This window comes from Syngnathus floridae, chromosome 17 (genome assembly GCF_059516105.1).
Source record: "Syngnathus floridae isolate MCC-2025c chromosome 17, RoL_Sflo_1.0, whole genome shotgun sequence".
In the NCBI taxonomy this organism is placed as follows: Eukaryota; Metazoa; Chordata; class Actinopteri; order Syngnathiformes; family Syngnathidae; genus Syngnathus; species Syngnathus floridae.
This window is the reverse complement of record NC_142429.1, coordinates 9,865,969-9,892,757: the sequence shown is the minus strand read 5'-3', so window position 1 is coordinate 9,892,757 and position 26,789 is coordinate 9,865,969. Positions and strand designations below refer to the sequence as shown.

Below are 26,789 nucleotides of genomic sequence, written 5' to 3'. Positions count from 1 at the left end.
ACAAAAGGGGGCGTGAAGGTTACGTGTGCTCTTAAAGCGACAGTAAACGGGGAATCACCAACCTTGAAGACACGCTCAGGGGTTGGGGGGGCGGCGTTGTGCGAGAAGGTTGGAGGTGTTGTGCCACACGCCAGGGGAAATGTTTGGAGCCTTCTCGTCTCTCGTCAGCAGCCCAGGCAGAAGAGGCAAGGGCAGCCTCCTCAAGAGGGCTACACGCCGGAGGACTCCTCACTTCAACTCCCCGCCAGAGGAGAGGACGGCTCCCAGGATGTAACACCGCCTTAAGGAGAACTCATCTTTTTACAACAGTGCTCCATTCACGATTTTTTTTGATTCATTAATTTATTTCCTTGACATTTTTTTTGCAATGACATTTTTGTCGACATCCGGGCCACAATGCCTTGACTCCATTCTTGTCTAAAACTGGCGGAGAGACTGATAAATCTTGTTCTCCCCCCCTCCCACCTAACGACTCTTTTTGTCCGCGCCGTGAAGGCTGGAACAAAGAGGTGATGTCTAACCAAGGAGTTCGGCGGAATGGACCCGTGAAGCTGCGACTAACAGGTAGGTAACGATATTGTTTTAAGCCCCTCGAAAGTAATGCCGTTGCACACAAGCTAGGAGGGCTCAGTGTATTTCCTGGATAGGAGGAACAGTTCCCATGGGCCACGGAGTTGGCTCATCGCCGCTTCACTCTTCCACGACATCCCCTTGTGATCGCTCCAATATATTTAAATCTGACATCCGTGCACCCGTTTTGCTTGTTCCTCCATTTTGCTTTAATTGTTAATGGCAATTGTCATTGTCATTGTCGCCACTTAACCAAGCCGTAAGTCTGAGTCGGGTCCCGCAGGAGTAGAAGTAGCTGTGTTGTCACTATTAAGCAAGTCGTTGTTTGGTAATTCGTCAAAATGGGATGATATAAGTTTGAATAAACACTTGTCACGTTCTCCGGTGCAGACAGGTTAGTTGTGCTGTCAAACGAGCTCATTTAAAGTTGACTAGCCGGCCGGCGTTAGCTTGCTAGTTAGCTCCCTGTTGGCTCTACTAATCAAGGCTTTACAATGTTTATGTGACATTTAAATCTTTTGTCACCATTTAACCCTTTTAAGTAGAGGAAGTTAAAATTGGAAATAAGGAAATCAAATAATATTGGAAAACAATTTTAAAAAAGTGTATTGATTTTAAAATAATATGTATTGAAATTCAAATATATTTAAAATGTATGTAGGCCTACCTGTGGATGAAATGATGAGGTGGATACAACTTTAAATACTGAATATGAGATGTAAAAAAAAAAAAAAATGTGTTGATATAATCCCACTCACACTCTTGATCACCAAATCCAAAAATGTTGACACATTTTTGCCCGGTGATGATGTAGTTGTGCTTCCTCCTGCAGACCTGCACACTCTCCCAAAGCTGTTTGGTTTTTGCCTTTTCAACACAAACACCAACGAGGTTTACATGGGAGCTCAGTGTTTTGTCTGCGAGAAGGGCTGACGGCTTGCCCTTTTTTGATCTACTTCCAGGACCTGACTTGCACCGCATTCCCTGGGAACTGTGTGTATACGTGTGCAAGTGCCAAGTGAAATATTTAAGCGATGGTGTTTTCTGATAGGCGTAAGTGGAGACAACAAGGGTTGATCTTAATGAGATGGATTAACGACTTGCACGCGTTTGATTGCCAAGTTAACTGCAGGCTTTCACTTGTTTTTACGGTTGTCATAAATCACACATGAATAATAAGAGAGGTATCAAATATTTGTTATGTGATATGTAGTTTGGAGTGGACTCAATGTCTTGTTGTTTTTAATACAGTAGAACCTCCCAGGATGGAAGATTGGGAAAAAACAATCTATTCCAGGGTGGCGCTTTGGTCATAAAAAAAAAAAAAACCTCTACTAAATTTACCGTTTTAATAAATGGATTTACACTGCAGGATTGAAGTGTCATGGCAACGTAAAAAAAAAAATCTGATATCCTCAGGTCGGAATTGGAACCTAAGTGTTGTGAAAAAGCCCGAAAAAGATCAGTGTTAATTTCTTCTGCTTAGGTGCTAAGTGGTTTCAGGAGATATGCTGATGCTTGATGTCATGATTCTGATCTCGAAGAAGAAAAAAAAAAACATGGTGGCATTCCATTCCATTTGTTATTAAGGCAGGCCCTCCAGCACAATATTTTAGCAAGCAAGAGCCATTTTACAACCCCGAGAAGTCCATTAGACTGTGAATTAGTTTGTCACCACCGTTGGAGACTGCAGTGGTCTCCTGGAATGCCAGGAATGTTAGCCCGCTGTGGAAAATAGAGCAAGCTGGACCTCATAGACCAGCTTTGGTCCTCCTCCTCCTCCTTGGAGTGACACTGCACACCCCGCCACGCTGAGTAACAATCCGAACTCACCACCTCTTCAAATGAGTCTTTTCTCCTTTGACAACTTTGTCTTGTCATCCTGCTGGCGAGTTGCTTACGCGGAGAAACGCGCTGCAGGAAAGGAAGCACGATGAGAAGAACGTCGTCTGGCGCGAAGAGCCAAACCGTGGCCGCACACTGTCATTTTGTGCGTCTTTGTTTAGCGCTTGCACAGCTGTGTATATACAAGGTGGATCACACTTTGAACCCCAAAAGAGTGTCACTGCATGTTGATGACTCACACAAACCTGAATTTGTTTCCAGCCTGAATGTGAAGGATGCCTCGCTACATCCAAACAGGCCCGTAGCTGTTTGTGCTGGAGGCGGACCTCCTTGTTGACAACCCCCCCCCTCCTCGGCCCCCTCCCTTCCACATGTCCATTTCAACCAGATGTCTCAGATGTTTGTCAGCTATTAAAGGGAGGAGATATGTCAGGCAAGCTGCTAAGACTAACAATTGGTGGTGAGATGTTTCATAAGAGCAGGCTGCCGGTACAGATGATCACTCCGAGATCATCGAACGGATTAAAAACGGCACATAGGCAAATGTTATCGATCTTCATGATTTTTTTTTATCACAGTTTGCTTCTTTTATTGTCAAAGATTTAGGCCCCATGAAAAATTTAACTTTGGGGATGAATTAATGGCGCAAATTGGCTATATAGTTGAAATAAATGGAGGAATCGACAACAAATCAATTACCTAATTAATCGTGTTAAGTTACGATGTTGATGAGTGGCAACCAGGCTCCAAGTTGTGTAACAAAAATCAACTTGTAACTTATTTTATTTGATCTATTTTAAGAAAATGTGACTGCTTCAAATCGTCTTTTATCGTATCGGAATGGTTTTGAATTCCCAATTAAGATATAAGAGAAGTTTTATTAATAAACAAAATGGGGATAAAATAAAATGTTTTGTAATTTTGGAGGCTTTATTTTTTTTCTCGTCCTTAACCGGGAGTCACCACGTGACTAAATCGGCATATGGTTTGCTCATCGGAATTCTTTGGTGTGGTGTGGATCAGCGCTCAGTGCTCCAATCTCAGTGGGATTCCCTTCCCTAGTATCCTCCACTCGCATTCCCACCTCTTCCTCTCTGACTCACTTGTGTTCTTTCCGATTGGAAGCTTCTCCCCTTCTCCAAAACCGTTGCGAGGATATCAAAGTCCGGTCTGACAGACAGCTTGCGATATGCAACTTTCTGCGTTTAGCGCTTCATTTAAGAAGCTAATCTGTTGTGATGGAAATTTGGTTTTAGGATGAAACCCCGAGAGTGCGGCTCGGTCCAGGCGCATGACCCTTCTGATCAAGAAACTTTTGATGTGGTTTTCAATTCCATTCACGCGCCCTCGCTCACAGCTGTATGGAAGCCATTTGGGATGATGCTTCGGGTTCTTCAGACAGGATTCATGCGCGGTGACTGCACAGAGCCGTCATCAACGTCCAAACATTTCCACATTTGCCTTTAATAAGCATATCGTGCAGCAGATGAAAAAGACGGAATAATAAAACGGGAGGGTAATGAGCGCTTATTGCACGCCATTTGTAAACATTTTCCTTCTTCCTGCCCGTAACTTTTTAACATTGTTCCAGCAATTAATTTCTTTCCACCCACCTGAATGAAGACACTCCAGTCGCCCTCTAATGTGGCCATTTTTTTCGATTTACGTTCACCCAGAACGCTGGCAAACTTCTTTAATTACAATTTATGAAAAATGCAAATGAATATTATACTGATTGATGTAGTGAGTCAAAAAAGAATCGTTACGTTTGCGAATGTGTCTCTTGATACTCTGAAGTTTTATATTTTTTAGTTGAGTTTCAATTTAAGAAGATTAAGAATATGTGACAGTGTCGGAAGCTTTGCTGGTTACTGATTGATCAGTTGAGATTTAGTTGTTGGCTATCACAATCTTTTTACAACACGGGGCATATTTGATCACAAAGCAAACATTCTCCCAATCATTAACTTCTGAATTTTTGACATCAAGCAACTTCTCGCTTCCTTTGTTTACCCAGACGCATTTGATTATTATTGTTTCTTTGCACTGTCCTCAGTTGTCTGCCTAGGAAGGTTATTTCACGAACAGAGATTGATTCAATTAACTCTGACTTGCGTCAAACAGACGGGGGTCTCGCACGTCTCCAGTGTTACTTACTGGAAAGTGTGCGTGTGCACGCGCGTGTGTCTATGTTGGCGTAGAAGCCGCAAAAACGCCAACAGCTGACTGGAGACGTCTGTCTGTGTCTGAAGCCCGACGTTTGAGCCCCTTCAGTCGCCAAAAAAGACGGGATCAGACGAGAGTTGTTTATATTCACACCAGATCACCTTTCAAATGGCATCTCTGCGAGAGTTGAACAAATACACTTGCGAATTCCTGCGCACAGAAGCAAACGTTAGATTAGAACACTATGTTTTGTTTTTTTTTGTACTCCAGATGTGCCAAAATCCCAAAATAAGCACTGCAACTCATTGCTCAGTCTGGTTAAACGGTCTGCTGCATAAAAAATGGACAAAAATTGCCATATCGTTTTAACTACTATATATAAATCGTAAATTATATGGATATTCTTAATTTGGAGTGTTTTCACACTGGAATGTGCTCCTATAGGAGCCAGCGTTGCATACTGTGGCTTACTATATACTGCATAAAACACGAAGGCCACACTAACACCTGCCATGTGAGGTGATAAGTGTGTATATTAATTTAAAATTTACACTGGCATGGCTGTAGAAGCATACGATGAGCTGATGGTACTTTAGTTTTATAGCACAAATGCGTACGATAGCCTGTAAAATGAAATGGCTGTTGTTTGAAATGCCCTTTATTCTATATCGTTGTTTCCTGAATATATGTATTATTTAAAACGATATCCGTGCTCACAGCTAATTCTTTATGATCAATAATTAGGACTGTGAAATTTGACGGCTAGCAAGTATGAAATGGCACTTCTACCAAATCCAGGCTAAAAAAGTGTATGTGATCAAAAAATAATAATACTTTTTATTTCTAATGCACTTCATATTTCAAAGAAATATATATATATATGGGTTTTTTTTTCTTTTCTTTCTTTTCTATTGTACTATGGAGTTATTATTTTCAGTATTTTTTACTTTCTTTTCTTGTATTTCTTTAAATGTTCGAAATAAACAAACAAACAAAATAAACAAAACAAACCTCAAAGTGCAAGAAAAAGTTTTACAAATCCCCAAACTTCAAAAATGCTGTTAAAGATTCAAGGGACGGGTGGAAATGTTTCCAAAAAAATCCCGGAATATTTGGGAAAATATCTAAAAGTCTGATCTGGCCTGGCACGAGATAGATCCAACCGAGTTGTTCAGATTTGGGGGGGGCCGTGCCCCTGTCCGCCCCCTCGCTAGCTCAGCCCAGGAGCCGTTAAAGTCCTATCACTTTTTGAGAATGATGTCAACGGTTAAATCACGGGCACACGCATGATGTCACGTCTTGTAGCTGTGTGCGATCTGCTTCACGCCATGGTCCTGACAACCTCCTCCACGTTATAGCGCCATCAGTCTATCTCAGTGAGACATCAAACGCTAATTCACATTGACTGCTGGTGATGAACACCTCATATCGCACAATGACAGGAAGGTGCAAAGGAAAAAAGTCGTGTTCCTCCTGCCTTTGCCATTTGTTTCCTCATCCATTTTCCATTTGAAGGGATCTCTGAAGCTTTCATCTCCGATTATGACATAACTGTCCTGATTCTTAAAGTCTAACACATTCGTTGGCAGTGGAGACAGTAGGAAAAGGGGAGGGTGGAATGATGTAACTTTTATTTCTCGAAGAAGTTGTGAAATCATTCTTTGAAACCCAAACTTCCCGCCGCTGGCTCCAGACGGGGCTCGCTCGGCTTCTGTGCGATCCGCCCTGGCTCCGTGACATCAGCGGGGTCAGGTGGAGCCAAAAGTCCAAGAGAGCCACTCGGCTTGGGTCCCGGCCAGTAGCGGTGCAAGCTTGCAGAAGCCCCGAGGCCCCGCTCGGTTCTTCTGCTCGCTGTTTTTGACTTCTCACTATAGCGGCGGCGGCGGTGACGGCACCGTGGAAGACTTTACTCGCCTGGCTGACTTTGTGTTCGGCACAAAGTGGAAAGAGAGATTGAAGCAAAGAATGCCAATGTGGCATGGTTTCCCACTATTTGGAGCTGAAAATAGTTGGGGTGGACTCCCCTCTTATGCAATGGCAGAGGACTGAATCACAGAGGGGAAAAGGTGACGTGAGATGGGTGAAATGTTCTCACACTAAAAATGTTGCCAGTCGCTAGTCCTCCCTTATGTGTGTGTAGTGAGTTTCCTCGTGTAGTCAAACTGGTTCCTGTTGAACTCCTGAAATGCCAGCATTGTTTGACTTGCGCACCACTTTGAAAACTGGTTTGTTCACAAAGACTTTTTTTAACCAAAAGAATGTCACTTGAAAATGTAACAACTTCCTGCTAATGCTAGAAGCCGTAAGCATAATTTTATATAATACTGGAGAAAAAAATATTGGAACCTCTGAAGTTTTTTGATGTAACAAGTCTTGGATTCAAATTAGGGGTGCTTGATACCATATTTTTTTTTCGGACCAATACAGTAGAAATTCTCAAATCTTGAGTCATCGCCGATACCAAGTATCGATACCACGAGTAATTCAAGCATAACCCCTACCAAAACAATAGCAAATAATTTTAAATAAAGACCTTAAAGTTACATAAAATGGCTGCAGCATTAACCGAGGGACCTTCTGTATATCCTTAATGATGGATGAACTGAAACCAAATCTTGACGTGGCATTAAGCAATCTCTCATCGGTCGTTCGCTCCACAAGAAAGTCTTCCCAGACGCTTTTTCTGAGGACAGAACTTCTGCATGACAGAACGTGAGGCCCACAAACTGTCAAAACATCTCCAAGTAACATCAATGACCACCGTGAATAAACCACACAAAATGGAAAGCGTTTCATCGCAAAGTCATGACGTCGCTGGACGACCATCGGGTTATTATTCGACGCATTTCGGTTGACATTCGATACCTGAATTTGAAAATATATAATTCATATATGAGAACGTGTCTGGTCGTGCTTCCCGAGATCTTTCAACACTCCAGCAGGTGCGGAGTGTAATGAATGATGATGATGATTTATGGCTTCTCTAAGTCATGGCCTTTTGCCCTTTGACCTATCATGGGAAGCGATGTAAGACTATATTGTGTCTTTTCTACGCGACTAGTCAATGTGATTTTGTGCAGCAGATGTCCAAAATATTTTTTTCCCGTGTTCCTTTACATCAATCTCGGAACGTGTGTTACTCTTTTTCCCCTTTCCTTAAGTTCTAAATCTAGCAAATGGCTGATTTTAGAAGCATTCGAAAGTTTCCTGGCACTTAAAAGTTCCATGATGACTGTTGTATATACTCTATGTATGCTCGGAGATCTTATCAGGTTTATGCATTTACATAAGAGGATCTGAGAAGGAAGCCAGGTTATTTCCCCATGTCAGTTTGTCACAACCACATTTCCACAGTCCAGTGAGAAGCTGGACAAAGTTTCTGAAATTCTACCCTGTGTCCTTAAGCTCAGCTCTTTAAATGCAGACAGTGTAGGCAGGTCTTTAAAAAGCAAGTCGTTTTTTTTTTTTTTTTTTTGAAGGACCTTCGCACTGCTCAGTCAGAATGAACCAGTGCAGAGAATTTGAGCAAGGTCGTCCACATCATCTGATTTATAATGTTTAAAATGTAAACAAATTCCCAGACACCATCCATAATTTTTTTTAGATTTTTTTTTTATAGCATGTGAGTGGAATACGTTTATTGCTATTTAAATATTTTTACTGTGCAAGCAGCTTAGCTTATCTCAGCTGCACTCGCAAGTTTGGTTTTGGCTTCAAGAAAAATTAACAAAAAATCAAATTAACGAAAATTATATTCATTCAGAATAGAAAATAGTACGTTAAAGTTCCTGGTTTTGCCAAAAAAAAAAAAAAACTAAGCAGCCGTGTCAAAATGAGAAGTTATCTCCCATCCACCGATATGAAAATCTCTGGATCATCTTCAGGGTATTTAATAATAAAAAAGAATATTAAAGTCCAATATCTATTGAAAAGTTCATAGTCTAGGTTGTCAGCATGCATTTAATTCCTCTTTTTGCTTCATAGCACACTGAAGACTAATATAAAAAAAAACCTTCGTTCTTTCCATTTTGATTAAACGTGAATATGAGCTGTCGCTTGTGGCATTAAATTTAATTTAGATTTGGGAACTCTTGACAGGTACTTTGACGCATGCTTTTCCTAGGATTACATTTTGGATATCGGTCCCAGCAGTTGATGATTTACATTGTGCAGTCTTCAGGATTAAACATTACTGCCATAGGAGATTGATTAGAAGATGGTTTGAAGATTAGCAACAGCGGGGTCAACTCACACAACCATCACTCTCCTTCCGAAGGTAAAGGGAAGTCTTTTGTTTTTAGCGACATGCTCCAAGAACTGGAGTCAAAACATGGACAGAAAAAGAAAAACAGAGGAAAGGTAGCCAGAGTGTGAAGGAGGTGGGAGAGGAATCCTATCCAAAAATGTGTCAGACTGTCTGGGGTGGGTCATCATCACACTGGACCGGAGGAACCAGGTGGTCAGGAAGGGAGGTTCAAAAGGGGTTCAACCTGAACTGGAGATTTGTGTCGTCTCGCACATGAACGCTTCCTCGCAAACACAGGAATGTCTGATATTTTCCAAAAGACTCTCGTTTGACTTTTAGACAGGGATGGGAATGGTGGAACATTACCAGGCGGGCGTCTGGGTTCCCACACCCCCCATTTCCTCCCCCCTCATAGTCTCCGGTGTAATGGTTAACCACAGAGACTGGAGGCACTTTGAGTCCACTTTTCCTCCCCACTGTGCTCCTCTCTTTTTTTTCCCATGCTTCTATGTTATTGTGAACAAATGGATTCCCCTGTCTGACCAAAAAAAAGACTTTTCATCCTTCCGTCTGATAGTTACCATGACGACGCTGACTCCTTTCCAGACGTCACATGACCTCTCCCTCCCCAGGTGTTTGGCTTGCGTCTGGCCGAGCGCATTGATTTGCCCGCACAGTGGAGGTCTTTGTGCACCCGTCTCGGGGTGTGGGGGGTGGGGGGGGACTCAGCCCATCCTCTCCCCGCAGGTGGAACTCGGAACTTCAGCCTAAAGGCCCAACTGGAGGAAGCCATTTGTGTTAAGCTGAGGGTTTGCTTTGGGGGAAGCCATTGAACAGTCGACTAATAAGCTAAATATATTTGTCCACTTTATTGCTCAGCACAATTTTATTGCCAATGTGATTTATTGATATGTTGTATTGATTGATTACTCAATGACAAAACTTTAGCTATCAATCAGTTTATTCAGGTTTAATTGGCTACAAGAAGAAAAAGGCTGCCATGCTCAATTGTTTTTATCGCCTTATCGTGATTTTCTCACTGGTGCTCATCCCGTCTGGGTTTCGCTGCCTCTTCCCAGTCATTAGTCGGAGCTGCAGTGCGACCGGAATGAGAAACGCAGGCAGCACAGAGACACCCTTCTCTCAGTTTTGCTTGGATACTCGCCGTCGCTATGACGACAGAGGATTTCAGATGGGCCGAGATGCGAAAGGGTTATTTGATGCTCTTCCGGAGTGTTTTTTTTTTTTTGTGAGAGAAGAGTACGGCAACCTGTGATTTAGAACGTCTCGTTCAGAATATTAGGAACCAATATAAGGAAAAGATACATAATTATTGAATACAATTTTTTTTTGAGGGACTTGAATTAAGGTGGTCCAGTCCCACAAGGTTCCCGCATGTCCTTAAAAAGAATCTTAAAAAGTCCTTAAATCATGAATGTAAAAACTCTGACTCACTGTTAATAAAGCACAGACCCGAGTTTCTTCACGGTAAAATTAAACATTGCTTATTTTCCTAGTAACGCTCTGTTCTTGACCTATTCTAAAAATTCTACAGAGCAGCCAAGACAGATGAGCTTGTATCGCTTTCCCGTTTTTTTGATGTGCACCATTAAAGGTTTACCATCTCGGGTACTCTCTTGTGGCGCCAGAGAAACGTGACATCATGCATGACGGCGGTTTTGGAGGTGGATTTTCCCCCCGGAGATTTTGATTCAATTCCAATTTGTAAAATGTCATGGCTGATATAATTTTTTTCGAACTCATGTTTTATGCACTCCAATGATTTGCTGCTATCAAACGTTTTGCTGACATCGACAATCATGTAAATTAAAACAAAATCCCTGGATAATGACTTTTATTCAATTTGTATTTTCTTCGTTTTTGAACCGAGGCACCATTCTCAGGCATATTTATCAAATGTTCCCGCTGTCTCCTCTTATTTTCTGTCTCAGCACTGTTTTTCTTACGCTGCATGCCCAGACTGGTCACATGTTGATGCTGTAACCCAACTAGACACATTTTTTATAATGGATTGGCTCTTAACATATCACTCATGGCACGCTCCATTACCAATGGGAGTACGCTCAAGGCTTTTCCCATGCAAGGCAGGTTTTTTTTTTTTTTTTTTATTGCTTTGCTTTCATGCCACTTTGCATTTGAACCTCACTCATTGCTAAACAATATTGTGATGTTGATTAATATGGTGATAGCGCATGTTAGCATGTGTCTGAAATTCTTGTCAACTTAGCTACTGTCTGGGACAGTAGAACCTCACGCCACTCCTCACTGCAGGCAAAAATGTGCAGCCAGTAAATCACACAGCAGAGGCTGTCTGTGTTTTCATTTTTCCTAGATTTCAGTCAGCAAATTCTTTTTTCCTTTATTGCCATTCTTGCCTTGTAAACTCGCAAGTTCATCTGCCATATAAAGTCCAATCCTGTTTTTGTTCATGCTCAATAATGGTTAAGTGGTGAAGCAAAGGCAAATAATCCAAATGAGGATAAACTTTTAAATGTCTGACGGCCATTTTTTTTTTTTTTTTGGAAGTTTCAGACTCTCTGCTACCACTTGTCTTCCTGCATCGCCCAGTCCGGTGGTTTTCAATTCCAGTTCTCAGCTGTAATTCAGCCCTTTATGTTTTCCTAAGAATCCTATATAAGTATAATTTGAGTGTTCTCTTCCTGCGACGTGGGTTGTGGAGAACTTCATATGTTCTCATTGAAGAAAGCAGCTTTTCTTCAATCCTAACATTCTTCACATCTACTCGATCCTTCCAATTTCAAAACGACAATGCAACCCGTATTATCGGAAGAACATATTACATTTATTTGCTTAAAGGTAGTTTATTTATGAATTCACTCGAGCCATTCACGCCCCAGAATGAAAATTTCACGGCCCTTTGGTTATGCTGTGTTTATATTATGTTCCCAGTGGCCACGGTAGGCTCGTTAACTAGAACTTTAGTGTGCTGTGGGACCTTGGCCATCTTTGTCTCAATAGTCCAGTCTTTTTTTAAGTTTTTTTTCGTTAAAGTTCTGTCACGGGCTATCATGTTATTTGTGATGTGTTTTCGGTCAACCAACATCTGGGCCGACTTTACACCTGCTGGCACCATACTGACAGCAAATACAGACAATATTAGCAAATAAATCTAGATCTATGATAGACTTTTTAATTTTCTAGATAATCTGACAAAAATTCTGCAATTCTGTTCGCCTAAATTCGTCTTTATTGATTTAATTGGTGTTGTCAGAATTGATTTAGCTGACTCAGCTATTGCTAACACAAACAAATTTGGCCATTTTGATCCAAAATAAAATGTCATGCTCGGTGTCAATTTATATTTAGATAGCTAAACTCATATCTGCCTGCCACCTGTTACCTTACCAATTTTACTTCCCCTCTCTCAAAATCCAAGTGGTTCATTTTGACACACAATCTTCTGCGTGCCTGGTAATAATTAGTTCGATAGACGGAGTTGGATTGAACAAGTCTCCGGACCGTGTGTGTGTGTTTGAGCACGTGCGTGGCTTGTGTGTTCAGGCCCGACTGGAAGCAATGTATACCAGATGTTGCAGAAATGAGTTGGTTTCTATGGAACGTAACACATTCCCAGGGATGTTTGCGGAAAGAAATTCTTCCTCATCTGTCGAGCATGTTCTGCACCCCAGCTCCAAGAGGTTATGCCGTCTAGTTTAACTCTTCTTTATGGTTAATATATTAACTTAGTGTCTATGTGTATGCACAGTTTGTGTCTTTTTGGTGCAAGAAAAAAAAATGTCTTGCGTACTTTCCTCAATGTTTCAACTTGACCTCAAATGCAGGCTGATCTATAGTTGTGTGCGTGTCTGAGTATGTGCGGAATGGGATGGAGACTTAGATAAATATGCAGTGGCTGCAGACTGCATGGCTTAGACTGGAGTCTGGCACTATAGGTGTGCCCTTGACTATTTGTGTGAAGAAAGTCTGAATATTCCCACCTGCGCATGAGTCGAGCCAAAAAAAAAAAAAAAAGGTGCACTTAGAATCAATTCGTCTGGACTCGTCTGGAATTATGAGGTCTGTTAAATTACATAGGCTACTTTTTAATTTTTTTGAGGTCGTTGACCTCTGATCTAAAGGAAAATGTTTACTATTGGAAAGCACATAGGGTCGGTATCAGATGTCGCAGTAAAGATAATTCCTTCCTAGCTTGCAGAGGCATCTGTTAGAAGTACGCTGTTTATTTATTTATACGGATAGTGATTCATCGGGGCACTTAGGAAAGTGCAGTCATTAACAGCGTGTTCACATTTCACATTTGCTCGGGTTAAAACAAACTGTCTTAATGTGATTTGTTTGGGCAAGTGTGAACGCTATCATTTGTACCCTGGTGTGAAGCAAACAAATCGACTTAAGAGGCAGATAAAAATTTAATCGACATTTAATACAACAGACTTTTTTTTTTTTTTCCATCATTGTACAAATAAGGGCCTAAAATGTTGAGACTTATTTTACAACCCAACCATGATATAGTGTGTTACATTTCTTTGGAATGGTCCTCTGCTTGTTGCCATCGTGAATAATATTTAGTAGGAAATAAATCTCAATCAATGCCCTCCAACGTTATCAGCTCGTTGCGCTCTACAGCACAAAAGTGCCATTCGTTTCCAGACCATTCATCACTAATAGAAACTAAGCTTGACTCACTGCCCGTAGCTGTTAATCCAGATGCCCAGGTGGTGACGGAGCTTCCTCATTCGTACACACACACACACACAAGCCCACACACACACACATGCCTTTATTTTTTGTGTAGTCATGGATTTGTGTCAATGTGCCAAGTTCATACCGACATGCTATATCGATTGTGTCCATCTTTTTTCCTGAAGTCTATGAATGTAAATTTATTTTCTTTTTTTTTGATTCATTTTATTCAAGACTGACCGGCGACTATTCCAGAATGCCAGAATGATTTTGCTGATTATCACTGCAGACATTTTTAGACATGAGTTACTGGCTGGGATTGTAATGATTATTTGCTTTTGACTTGAGTAATTATTATTAATATGCAATCCTCTCTTTTTTTTTCATTTCAGTCCTCTGTGCCAAAAACCTCGTCAAGAAGGACTTTTTCCGTAAGTATGAGCCGAATACCTTTTTTTTTTCTTCTCACAATCTATTTGATGTTTATTTATAAATGTACTGTTAAGCTATTTTGAATTTAGCAAATGTGGGTCATGCTGCTCTGATAAGATTCCTGCTGCCTTGGCATCAGCACACCATTTTCACAAATGCAAATGATTTCCTAAAAATAATTCCTAGTGTCTTGTAACCACTTTTGAACTACCTGGGCAAGGGAAGGGGGAAAATCTCCCTGGGAAATTTTGCATTTGTTGTCTTTTGTTTTGGTGTGTTTGGGTCAGGCTGTCATGGTGAATGCGCATGTAAAGGTCAGGTGGTCACACTCAGGTGGTTTCTGTGCTCCTCATTCCTGCCATTCCAATACTCCTGAGCAAACATTGCGTTTTCGGGAGTCAGTAGAGAGCACCACTGATGAATTTGTCATCACTTTTGTCCTGCCATTGTGTGTGTGTCATCATTGAGGGACATTAAACGTCGACTAAAAATTAACGGGACGTGTCATGTGACCGATGAGGTTCAGTCCTGGTACTTTTCTGACACATTTATTTAAATTTTGGTCTTTTTCTCTTCCTGTAGGCCTCCCTGATCCTTTTGCTAAGGTAGTCGTGGATGGTTCTGGGCAATGCCACTCAACAGATACTGTGAGGAACACACTTGACCCCAAGTGGAATCAACACTATGACCTGTGAGTTACATGCAAAGTTCCCCCCGACCTAAATGAAACTAATTTAATGACTTGGAAGTTTCGGGCCGTGTTTGAAGTTTCACAATGTTTGTTTCCCTGGTTTAAGTACATGTCAGTATTCAAAGAGTTCCAGCTGTAAAAGCTCACACGGTTACGACATAAGCCATCAAACGATCTAAAAATGTCCCTTGGAACTGTATTTCATACACAGAAATAGACTGGAGTAGTATTTTCTTCCAATGACTGGAACACGTGCATGTCCAGTACATTTACCCTGATCTCCTTTTCCAAAGATGGCTTGTCCTGTGAAAGTAACCTGGAAAAAACACAGACACAGTGAATGTAAGAGTGAAAGTTTCCAATGTTTATCCAACCAGCTGCAGAAGAAGCGCAAGTCAAAGTTTGTTTGGTTGCTCGGGTTACCCGACTTTTTTTTTTTTTTTTACATCGCCGATATATTATCTGCTCATGTCGCATTTGACTTTTAGAGGGGGAAAAGTCGTGTGTATGTATTTACATTTTAAGAGTTGGAAGGAGACAGACACAGGCTTAGCGTAAATCCGTCGGGATTTGCCGCGAATGGTTATCTTGAATATACACCCTCTTAACTCTCATCTTTAATCCCAATTTAATGGAGGAGAGGTTTTATTCAACTGATCAGCCCAACGAGATCTGCGGCCTTAAATTATACTCCCACCTGTTGTCCTACTTCAGTCTGTCATAAAACTACTGGCACAGTTCAATCTGGCATAATAAGTCTCGTTGCATAAATGTCAGTAAACCTGATTAATCGACGGCTGCTAAATTTGGGATTCACTCGCTTAATTCAAAAGTCACAGTCTGGCACTAATGCAGCAGTTTGTCATCATTACAATTTGTGTTGTAGGTCATAAATATAAAATACATGGCTGTATAATATATAATTTTATGATATGTTGCATATGACAGAGACTTTACTGTACTTCCCTCCCGCCATGTGTGTGTGACCTCGCCGCACTCTCACATCGCACACCAGACAGGCATTTGGCATGGACTCAAAATGTCCAGACGTCTTACTCACAGACCATTGTTTCATATCCCTTTTGGTAATGGCTACGATCATTATAGCGGGATCCCCTTCTGTCACTTCTCCAGAAGTTTTATTTAGAAGGGGTGTCAAAACATGTTTTAATCTCATTCATAGCTTCACCTGATCAAATAAACAGAAGATTTCAAGTGGTAGCTGGAAACTAATACCCTTGATGGAAAGATTTTTTTTGTGTTTTAGATACATCGGGAAATCGGATTCCATCACCATCAGTGTGTGGAACCACAAGAAGATTCACAAGAAGCAAGGAGCTGGTTTCCTGGGATGCATTCGCCTTTTGTCCAACGCTATCAACCGCCTTAAAGACACAGGCTGTAAGTTTTGATGATGTCATCCGAAGCAAATTCCGACTCGCATCCTAACCGTTAAATCTGCTCCATTATTAGCTAATCAGCGCTAACGGGAGTACGCTGTTAAAACAAGTGTGTAGCGGTTAAGGACGTAGTTGCCGTCAACTAAAATAACAACCGCAGGTTAAACGCTACATCGAGTGGTGTCATGTCTAACTCATTCGCTCAGACAAAAGCCAGACTCGGGTCTAAATGGGGGTCGACCTTCAAACCACATCACCCCGTCATTACGCCAAAATTGGCTGGTCAGAAGATGCTAACCGGATTAGCTTAGTTTTAAGCAATGGATCTGGAATGGAAGTCCAATATAGTGTTTCAACACTACATTGAAGAAACGCAACCCTAAATTCAGACCGACTGTAGTCTCAAATTGAATTTAAAAGGCTTGTTTTCCTCGAGTGACAGACGAAACCCGAAGCTTGTCTTGCAGCTGTGAGTGGTTACCTCTTCTGCATTTCCTTCTCTTGGCCTAACCCTCACCCCCCCATTAGTTTCCTCCGCAGACTGGCAACATTGAAAGAGACAAGGAGAGTGAGGGGACTAGCCTCCCCTCATGTGTCTGCTGATCCAGACAAGCGGTCATTTCACGCAGACTAGCTCTCTTGTTTTTGCTTTACATGCATTTTCAAAGAATGCTACGTTTGTCCCATCCCTTACACCAGGGCTCATTTTTGTCACATCGTAGTTTCCTTCAGAGGGCCATGACTGTCAATGCCTTTACAGTAAAAGTAAAAGCAGTAAAAAAAATTTTTGACACATGAAGTCTTGGCGGGCCACATAAAATGATGTGGCGGGCCGCGTCTGGCCCCCAGGCCTCGAGTTTGACACATTGGCTTCAATTGTCTCATTTGAGTATAATCTCAAAGCATTCTGGCTGTGTATTAAAAAAAAAAAAATGCAGCAACGTGAATGAGCACATTCCTGCAAACATCTTTGTTTGTGTCTCTGTGGCTGCTGACCTCCCGCCAGCCTTGTAATGGTTTGACCATTGCCTGTTTTGGTCCTTGTTTAGTCTAGACAGACATCCTGGGCTGATCTACATGACACCCAGACAACAGAGAAGAGATAGTGGCCATTTTCATGTCTGCAGGCAACATGGACGTTTTTTGTTTGTTTGTTTTTTTTCCCCTTTCCTCCCTCATGTGTGTGTGTGTCGCTGTCTCTATCTCAAATTCCAGTCTTGAAGAACTTCTGACAAAGAGTTTCCAGACTGGGCAATAGTTCATACCCGTTCTGAGACTGAGGGGAATAGTGCAGGCTTTGTATTGACATTTGTCAAATATTTGACCTTTGCATTTGAACTGATGCCTGCTCGGTCAGATTTTACAGCCTGCGGCCATGGGAGCATCTGTTTCGGGACACCCTGCAGACAGATGGAGAGATGAATTTCATAAGCCTGTTACTGAGATCTAGAGGGAGATGATGACGCTTCTTCATTTATTATTGTTTACATGTATGAAACCGATGAAGCGTCGTCTCCTCTCCCATCTGATCTTTCCAACTCATTTCCTGTTTGTCTCTCTTAATGTGCCCCCCTTCCACAGACCAGAGACTAGACTTGAACAAACTGAGTCCGAATGACAGCGACACAGTCCGAGGTCAGATCGTGGGTAAGTTCACAAGGATCAGATCACAGAATCGAATCAAAATTTCGTATTGGCGAAGTCCGTGCCAATGTAACGTAACTAGACTATCATTTGTTGTCTCGTAATTCCAACATGTGCATCTGTCTGCCATGTGTCGCTTCAGTGAGCTTGCAGTCCAGAGATCGGATAGGCACAGGAGGCCCAGTGGTAGACTGCAGTCGACTTTTTGACAACGATCTTCCAGACGGGTGAGTCTCTTATCATCCACGCTTTGGAGACGATTCATGAAATCACATCGCTCACCGCTGTATGTTTGTCATGCCAGCTGGGAGGAGAGGAGAACCGCATCTGGACGAATCCAGTACTTGAACCACATCACACGCACCACACAGTGGGAGAGGCCGACCAGGTGAGGTTTCATTTAAATCCTCGATAAGCTTTATTTAATTGATTTATTTGCTCTGTTGTGTCTCTCAGACCCGCGTCCGAGTACTCAAGCCCCGGTCGGCCACTTAGCTGCATCGTGGATGAGAACACACCTATTAGCACAAACGGCGCCACGCCCACTACAGCGTTGCCACCAAATGACGGTGACCAGCGGGCCCAGGAGAGGCGCGTTCGGTCCCAGAGGCACCGCAACTACATGAGCAGAACACACCTGCACACACCCCCGGACCTCCCGGAGGGCTACGGTAACAATTATTCAACGAATCGACAACTCATCGCAATTAATCGGCAGCTATTTTACTCATCGGTGAATCGTTGAGAGTTCTTAAAATGGTAAAAATTCTCAATCGTAAATATTCCTCCATGAAATGCATATTTTGTGTTTAATTAAAAAAACACATCGGCTTATTTTCGGACACCAAACCGGTAACTGAATCAAAATCAATTTCTGTTCACGCATTTTCTCCTCCTTTATATTCTCATGTTCTGGTATTTCTTTTGCACTTCTCCAACCTAGGATGAATCCAGTCGTCACGTAATTGTATTGTACTAATTGCTCCACTCCTTCCTCGCCAGTCTGAGCCCCTTCATTCAATCCACAATCTCTCACACAAGGAGCCTGCAATACTGGCTCCATTCTAATTGAATTGATCTAGCTGTTAAAGTCTGGCTACTGCAATTTGCTCCCCTCCCCACATTTTTTTTTTTTTTTTTGTGCACGTACTCCAACAATCGCACACATTCATATAAAAAGTAAACATACACAGCAGCTGCAGTCCTCCACACATCTTTGGGAGATTTGTTTATCCTCCCGGGATTTTTCTGCCCCGGGGCTTTGGAGCCAGATCTGTGGAAGGATATCTTGTGTTTGAGATTTAAGAGGCTTCCTATCTTCTCTGGGTTTGCCTTATTCTCCAATTAATCTTTAATTTAGCTGCTTTTGGATACTAATTGAACTGAAAAATCATTTTACAGAACAGAGGACCACGCAACAAGGCCAAGTGTACTTTCTTCACACTCAGACAGGTGTCAGCACATGGCACGACCCCAGAGTACCCAGGTATGTGACCTTCAGGATTTATGACATCATCACGTCAACATGATAGTCCAGGAGATACACAATAGAATTGTTTATTTTTGTTGTTTTTTTTCTTCTGTCACAGAGATTTGAGTAATGTGAATTGTGAGGAACTGGGTCCGCTACCTCCCGGATGGGAGATCCGCAACACGGCGACAGGCAGAGTATACTTTGTGGACCACAACAACCGAACCACACAATTCACCGACCCACGCCTCTCTGCGAACTTACACCGAGTCCTCAAGTAAGTTTTGACCTTACAGTATATTATTGTGAAATAATTCACAGTTATTTTTCAAACGTGGTTTTGTTTTCTCTCCTGGATTCAATTGTCTTTGTTTTGCATTTACAGTCCAAGCCCGAACGGCTCACGAGGAGGCATTGAAAGTCAGAATGTGAGGTAAGATTTTTTGTTTTTTATTCCAGGAAGCCCCCCGCTGCACACAACCACTCATTCTCTCCATTTTTTTTTTCCACTTCCACATTAACATGCGCCTTGTAGCGTTTCAGATCATAAAGGCATTTTTAGCAAGGCTATTCGTCACGTCGCCGGCGTTGGCTAGTCATCTGACAGACAACGACTATAGCTTACATCCAGGAAATAGCACATGAATGTAATACCCAAGTCTGTTAATGAATTGTGTGTTTGAGTCACTCTTTATGCATGGGGTTTATGGTCCAAGTCTTTGTGCAGGGCCCAAACACATGTTCAGAATGTCTTTGCCGATGCAGCTGTTCAAACACCTACTGTGCTGTTAACGGCCGGAGATTTGCCCAGCGGCCTTTTGCTTCGCGAAGATGGAGCGAGCGGTGGACGGGTGCCTTGAAGGGCCTCCTCTGCCTGACCTCATTCCTCCTCTGTGCAGGGACGGAATGCATTGCAGAAAGAGATCCGGTTTCTTCTTTTTCCCCCTTTCACGGGGATCAAAGAACATGCTGGCATTTTCGACTTTTTTTTTTTTTTTATCTGCCTCCCTATAAAGTTTTAAAAACCTATTTTGGGGAAAAAAAAGATATCTTGGATTTTTTTTTTTTTTTAAATGATTGAATTGTCCAGTTAGTCGCTTATTGCATTTTGCTCAAGATTACCAAATGATTGATTCAACCTTTACTTGACTGCTCAAATTGGTTAAGCGGTTATTGCAGAACACAACCGTTTAGAAACGTTATGATATTAAGAAATATGTGATATCTGGAAAAGATATCAAGCATCGTGGAGTTCCATCAAGACATCTGCCTTTTATCAATTCAGGGATTCCACCCCCCTTCCCTCCCTCCTCTTCCGTCATACCACAAAAATGTTTGATATACTAAGTCTGTCAAATTTGTCGTTTTTAATGCTACTTTTTATTTCAATGAGATTTTCTCTGAGCATCCAGCAAGGTCATTTTTTTTTTTGCTACAGTTTCGATTTTCCGCATAATGTTACAAACTTTTCAGTAGCTGAATATACCGACATGAAAAGTTATCATGTCATCTCCCGCAAGGGTTTAAATTTATAGTAGAGAGGACTGTAAATGTTTTTTGGTGACGTGTCGCAGAAGCAATTGGCTTCTTCTCACTAGGAAAAAGAGAAGTCTGAATTTTGTGATGAGGGAGAGTCTAGAGGTGAAAGTGCAGGAGTCATCGAGATACTTTGCGACTGTTCTCATCCTTCCCCTCCCACCCTCTGAGATGTCTACTCAATTTTGAACGGTGTCAGGCGATTGCCCTTCCTACTTCCCATCCCTCCCTGAGAGTCTAGTCTGCAGGAAATAAAAGGGATTGGAGAGGAGTTGTTGAAAGTCCTTTGGGGCCCTGTGGCTTTCTGGGCTAACAGGAAGTGATTGAAAAGCCTAACTCAATTCAACTTGGCAGACACTACAAACTAAGCAAACTTGTCAATGTGATTATGGATAACGCAGGCCATTAGAAGGATACTTGAGAGCAATTGTGGGCCAATTTTAACCTCTGTCAACTGCAGCCTGTCTGAGTTTGCTGTCTGATTCGTCTTAAAAGTTTGTCTTGAACTGTTATCAATTTTTTTTTTTTTTATGACCTTCGCAGTCACACTGAGCGACGTGCTTTTTACGAGACTGCTCAGAGTTCTGCTTGCTTGCTACTACCAACCCACGGAACTGCAAAAATGCCATTATGGAAATGCTTCTATCTCATAAGGTTCATTGGATTTTAGATGTAAGGCCTTAAACTAATTCCAAAGTTAAATATTCTTTATTACACCACTTTGGATTCATCGGTCTAAAGGTCGGTCATTTTGAAATGGGGAAAACAAAGCGATAGCGTTCCATAAACGTTGTGGATCTATTTAATTTAGGTAACTATTGATCAAGTGTAGTGGGCATTTCCATTAAATAATTTCAAATTCACTACTCACAAGCTGTTTGTAGCTGTGGGTTATTATTTAAGAGGCATTTGTTTGGGAATGTTTGTCCACTAAATTTCCAATTCAGCATTTTTTTCTGTGCAAATTATATAAAGACTGAAAAAAAATTAGATATATCCATTATAGAATTTTCACTTTATACGTCCATGTTTGTAGATTGTTTTTATTGAAAAGTGTCCTGTTTAGGGGTTGTAGCACCACCTCTTGGTTCGGCATGGAATTACGTTGCCATCTGACCAACTTGCACCGTCCATAAAGATGCACAAGTCTTTCTCATCTTCTATAAAATTGTCTTTCTTGTGCCCATCAGTCGTCAGAACCCGTTGAAGGATCAGGTCCAGCAGACTCTGGTGTCCACAAGTCACCTCCAAGAGGAGGCAGAGTGTCTCACGGTACCCAAGTACAAGCGAGACCTAGTCCAGAAACTCAAGATCCTTCGACAAGAACTTTCTCAGCAGCAGCCTCAAGCTGGGCATTGTCGCATTGAAGTATCCCGTGAGGAAATATTTGAGGTGAGGGAATAATATCAATTATGTTATCATTATCATATCAGCTCATGAAGGCCTTATAGAAAATGTTGACATTAATTCTGAGCGTATTTTTTTTTTTGCTTTCAATGCTGTCTGTGAGGCAGACAACCCAAGATCTGCTCTTAGTTAACTGTTCCAAGTTATTTTTAGATTCACTCGAGCTATGTGAATGTTTCATCTCTATTTTCTGCGTACTCCCGTAAACATTGCCCGCTGGCAGTTTGACTGTGACACACACGTGAAGCCTTTTCTGTTTCCAATCTAAAGCAGACCTCACTCCCCCAAGTTGCTCAATGTTTCTACGAGGTGCGGGGCCTTTATCAGCGCAACAACACCTGCAACAGACTACACGACCCTCATAAAATATGCACTGGAATGTGCTGGAACAGCCATGTCTGTTAATCTGAACGAAGACATTTTTGTTGGCTGATCTCACACAGCGAGGCGGGCGGTCGGGCAAAGGATGTTTTAAGGTTGCGCGAGACTCCAAATCATCTCACTCATGACTGAATGGGCAAGTGTTAGCCCGTGGGCTGTCAGAGCCTTCTAAATGTGTATTTTTTGGTGTAGATAAGACGCTCCCTTTTTTTGCCCCCCACCTCACAGCACCTCTAAGCTGTCTGCCTCATCCGAAGGCTGGAGTGGAACGTGGCGGTGTTATTACAGCCTTCGGACTGTGTTTGTTAGAACTGCCCCTAATCCACTTTTAATGGACCCTGCCCTTAATACGTGAGCAGTCTGCACATGGGATGAACACCAATTAAGCTGGAGCGGCAATGAACTAATTGGTCTATACAGGAGAGTGCAGGACTTTCGGCCTTTTCAATAGCTGTAAAATTTCGCTTTCTTATTGGGCTGGTTCGTTTTAGTTGGCCAGTAAAAAAAAAAAAAAATAATAATAATAATACAAAAATAAAATAAAAATATTGTTCAAAAAAATATTTTTTTAAATATCTACAGAGTGTTTAGTAATTTATCAACCCTAACTGAAGTGGATAACATATTTTATATTCTTTTAATGTTTTTTTTTTTTCAATTTTCTTAATGAGAGTGTGTCATTACATTACAGGAATCCTATCGACAAGTGATGAAGATGAGGCCAAAGGACTTATGGAAAAGGCTAATGGTGAAGTTTCGAGGAGAAGAAGGACTTGACTATGGTGGAGTGGCCAGGTAGAAAAGTTAAACAAAAAAAAAAGTGCAATACCAGCCTTGTCCCAAATATAAGTACACTTGACGTTCTTTGTTTTGTTTCTCTGCCCAGGGAGTGGCTCTATCTATTATCGCATGAGATGTTGAACCCGTACTACGGCCTGTTCCAGTACTCACGTGATGACATCTACACGTTGCAGATTAACCCAGACTCTGCAGTCAACCCTGTGAGTCATGCACAAAACATGATTTAACCTCTTGCTTCATTGCTACTGAAAGAATCTGTCTGTAATCTTTGCAAATATCGTACATTTAAATGACACTGCAAGAGAGAAGAAAGTTTCTATTTGTTAAAGATATATGTGTGTGTGTTTAGGAGCACTTGTCGTACTTCCATTTTGTGGGCCGTATCATGGGGATGGCAGTTTTCCATGGCCACTACATTGATGGAGGATTTACCTTACCCTTCTACAAACAACTCCTCGGTAAACCCATCACCCTGGACGACATGGAGTCTGTGGACCCGGACCTCCATAACAGTCTCGTCTGGATCCTGTAAGACACCATTTGTTAGAAAAAGGCATCACTGTGAATTAAAAGTTGAACTCACTATAAATAACATTTTTGAACACATTTGATGATATGAAACAAAAGCCTTGACTGGCCTTGTCTGCTGGATGACAGCACCCCCTAGAGTTTATTGTGAAGCAAAGCTGGAGAGTTCTGATAATGAAGACAAAATGAAGCAATTTGTGCCATAGTTTTGATGTTATATTAGAAAAACCTTTTTCTGTGATCAACTAATAATAACTAAAGTAATTGAACCTGTCATGGCTCCTCAGGGACAATGACATCACAGGCGTGTTGGACCACACCTTCTGTGTAGAACACAATGCCTACGGAGAGATCATCCAGCATGAGCTCAAGCCAAATGGAAAAAGTATCCCCGTCACTCAGGACACAAAAAAAGAATATGTCCGCCTCTACGTCAACTGGCGCTTCCTGCGCGGCATCGAGGCTCAGTTCCTCGCTCTGCAGAAGGGCTTCAATGAAGTCATCCCCCAACACCTATTAAAGGCTTTTGACGAGAAAGAGCTTGAGGTACTTTCCCGTCGTCATGTCAGTCAAGTGGGAGTGGCAGCTCAAAAACGTGTCAAATGTTTTCTTCTTTCCACAGCTGATCATATGTGGTCTGGGTAAAATTGACATCAATGACTGGAAGTCCAACACACGGCTCAAACATTGCACTCCAGATAGTAACATTGTCAAGTGGTTCTGGAAAGCTGTGGAGTCTTTTGATGAGGAGCGAAGAGCCCGCCTACTACAGTTTGTCACGGGTTCTTCTCGAGTTCCACTGCAGGGCTTCAAAGCCCTCCAAGGTAAAGTAAGAGCAATGATGAGAAGATGGGAGTGTTTGCTTTTCAAACATTTATGTAGCTTGTCATATAAGATTGACTCATATGAAAGTCAATAAAATAAAAAAGATATCACACTGGGCCCTCTTATGTTTTTTATTTCAATGTAGGTGCTGCTGGCCCACGGCTATTCACCATCCACCAGATTGATGCTAACACCAACAACCTCCCCAAAGCCCACACATGGTGAGAAAAATATTATTAATATAGAATAAATGTTGGCACGATTTGAAATAGCCAACAATACTCCTCTCCATTCACATGGACTTGTAAACTTAAATTCATCTTCTCCTATTTTGCCAGTTTCAATCGGATCGACATTCCTCCCTATGAAAGTTATGACAAACTATATGACAAATTGCTGACCGCCATTGAGGAGACATGCGGCTTTGCTGTGGAGTGACAGCGCAACAAACAGCTGAAGTTTGATCCCGCCTCTTTTTTTTTTACACACACGCGCATCGAACACTTTTTTTTGTTATTAGCAACAACAACAAAAAATATCTGCAGCTGCTAATAAGTCAAATACTAACTCGTGGAACATGCAGGATTCTCTGGCTCTTCCTCTTTTTCTATGTTAAGCATTTTTTAAAATATCGACTATTCCATGTAGCAAGGATCACTCTGAACTGCAGATACAAAACTGGTGTACTAGCTACAGTACAGGGTAATTTAATGAATGGTTACCGTAACCACTTGGAAATGTTAAATCTCGATATGGAGTGTGCCTTGGACTGATGATGCCCAGCCAACGGGGAGACCGCGGATGCAACGATGAGACTGAATTTGGCAGACGGATTTCTATCGCTCTCCAAAGACAGCAGCAAGGACGCCAATGAGTCGCTGCACAAGCTGCATTCCCATCGTCTCTCATCGTCAACAAGTTTGTTTGAACGTGTAAACAAAGTGCTTGCAATGTGTTATTTTTATATAAGTAACAAGGGAAAATGGAAGAAAATGACATTTCTAATATATCTAATTTATTGCTGATACATCTCCCCGTTTTTTTGTTTCAGGAAAAAAAAGTGTTACTCTTTAAATTATAAAGAAAAAATAGTAAAAACTGAAAGATTATTTGATGACAGTATTTTAGTTTATTTAACACAACTCTCATCTTAAAGGCTTTCAAATCGAAAACACACACAAAATAGCCTTTTTTTTTAGAATTTTTGTTAAACTTAGCAGACCCTTTTAAAATCCACTCTGGCATAACTCTTGCATATCTGAATACTCGGTTGGACATGGGTCCCCTGCTATACTGTTCTATTAATAATGTTCCATTTGTGAAGTTGTTTTCAACCATTGAACATAAAATTCTTGAATGTTTTCTAAAAGATGCTGTTTGTTTAGCGATCCCTCTGACCGTGGACTGTTCTTAACATTTGCATAAACTGAAAGAAAAAAAAATCAACTGTTATGTTGTTCTTTATTGTAAACAAGTGTATGCAAAGTGACAAGTGTCCTCACATGGTGCTTTGTACAGTCAAAATATATTGTTCATATGTGGATCAAACAACCTGTAATTTATGTTTAATTTAATTAGAAACGGATTTTGTCAAAATGGAGGGGGTGAGTTGCACAAAAGTAGAGGGAGCTTGCATAAAGGGCATATTCATCCACTGAGCAGTCCAGTGCACAAATGGATAGATCACTCTTCCTTTCGTACTTTACTCAATGCCGTCTCATTGCTGCCTCTCACTGAAGAATTGAAGTTCTTATTAAACCAGAAAAGGTTAAGCGATGCAGCTCTTTTTAGATTTGTTTTGTTTTTTTAGCATGATCCACTTGGACTATTATCTCTCCTGGCAGACTGATGCAATTTGATGTATGTAACACTACCATTTTGTAAGAGTATTTTATTTTTGTGTGTAATTAGTTCAAATTAAACTTGCCTTTGTCTAACAATGTAGGGCCTTGTACAAAGAAATACTGTCTTTTTTACTTTTGTTTTTTCCATTTTGGTTTTAATCTGAAAATTAACATTTTTTTTAAAGGTTTAACTTATTTTAATTACAAAAACCTGACATTTAAACAAGGGTGTATTGACTTTAGAGAGAGTAATGAATAATTCCAAACCTAAACAAACAAACAAATTGATATAAGAATGCCGTGACGTTGACGTTTG

The 26,789-nt window shown here is 41.3% G+C and overlaps 1 protein-coding gene across 1 annotated transcript; it reads left to right on the top strand.

Moving 5' to 3' along the window:
- The first annotated feature begins 68 nt into the window (after positions 1-68).
- On the top strand, positions 69-26,591 carry smurf2 (SMAD specific E3 ubiquitin protein ligase 2). Its single transcript, XM_088357715.1, has 19 exons — positions 69-564; positions 13,906-13,944; positions 14,528-14,636; positions 15,904-16,037; positions 17,618-17,683; positions 17,823-17,907; positions 17,985-18,068; positions 18,137-18,351; positions 19,082-19,166; positions 19,270-19,428; positions 19,537-19,584; positions 21,878-22,079; positions 23,167-23,270; positions 23,362-23,476; positions 23,626-23,804; positions 24,092-24,350; positions 24,427-24,628; positions 24,775-24,850; positions 24,968-26,591. The coding sequence occupies exons 1-19, from the start codon at positions 513-515 to the stop codon at positions 25,065-25,067; spliced, it is 2,313 nt and encodes a 770-aa protein (XP_088213841.1). The 5' UTR covers positions 69-512; the 3' UTR covers positions 25,068-26,591.
- The last annotated feature ends 198 nt before the right edge of the window (positions 26,592-26,789 follow it).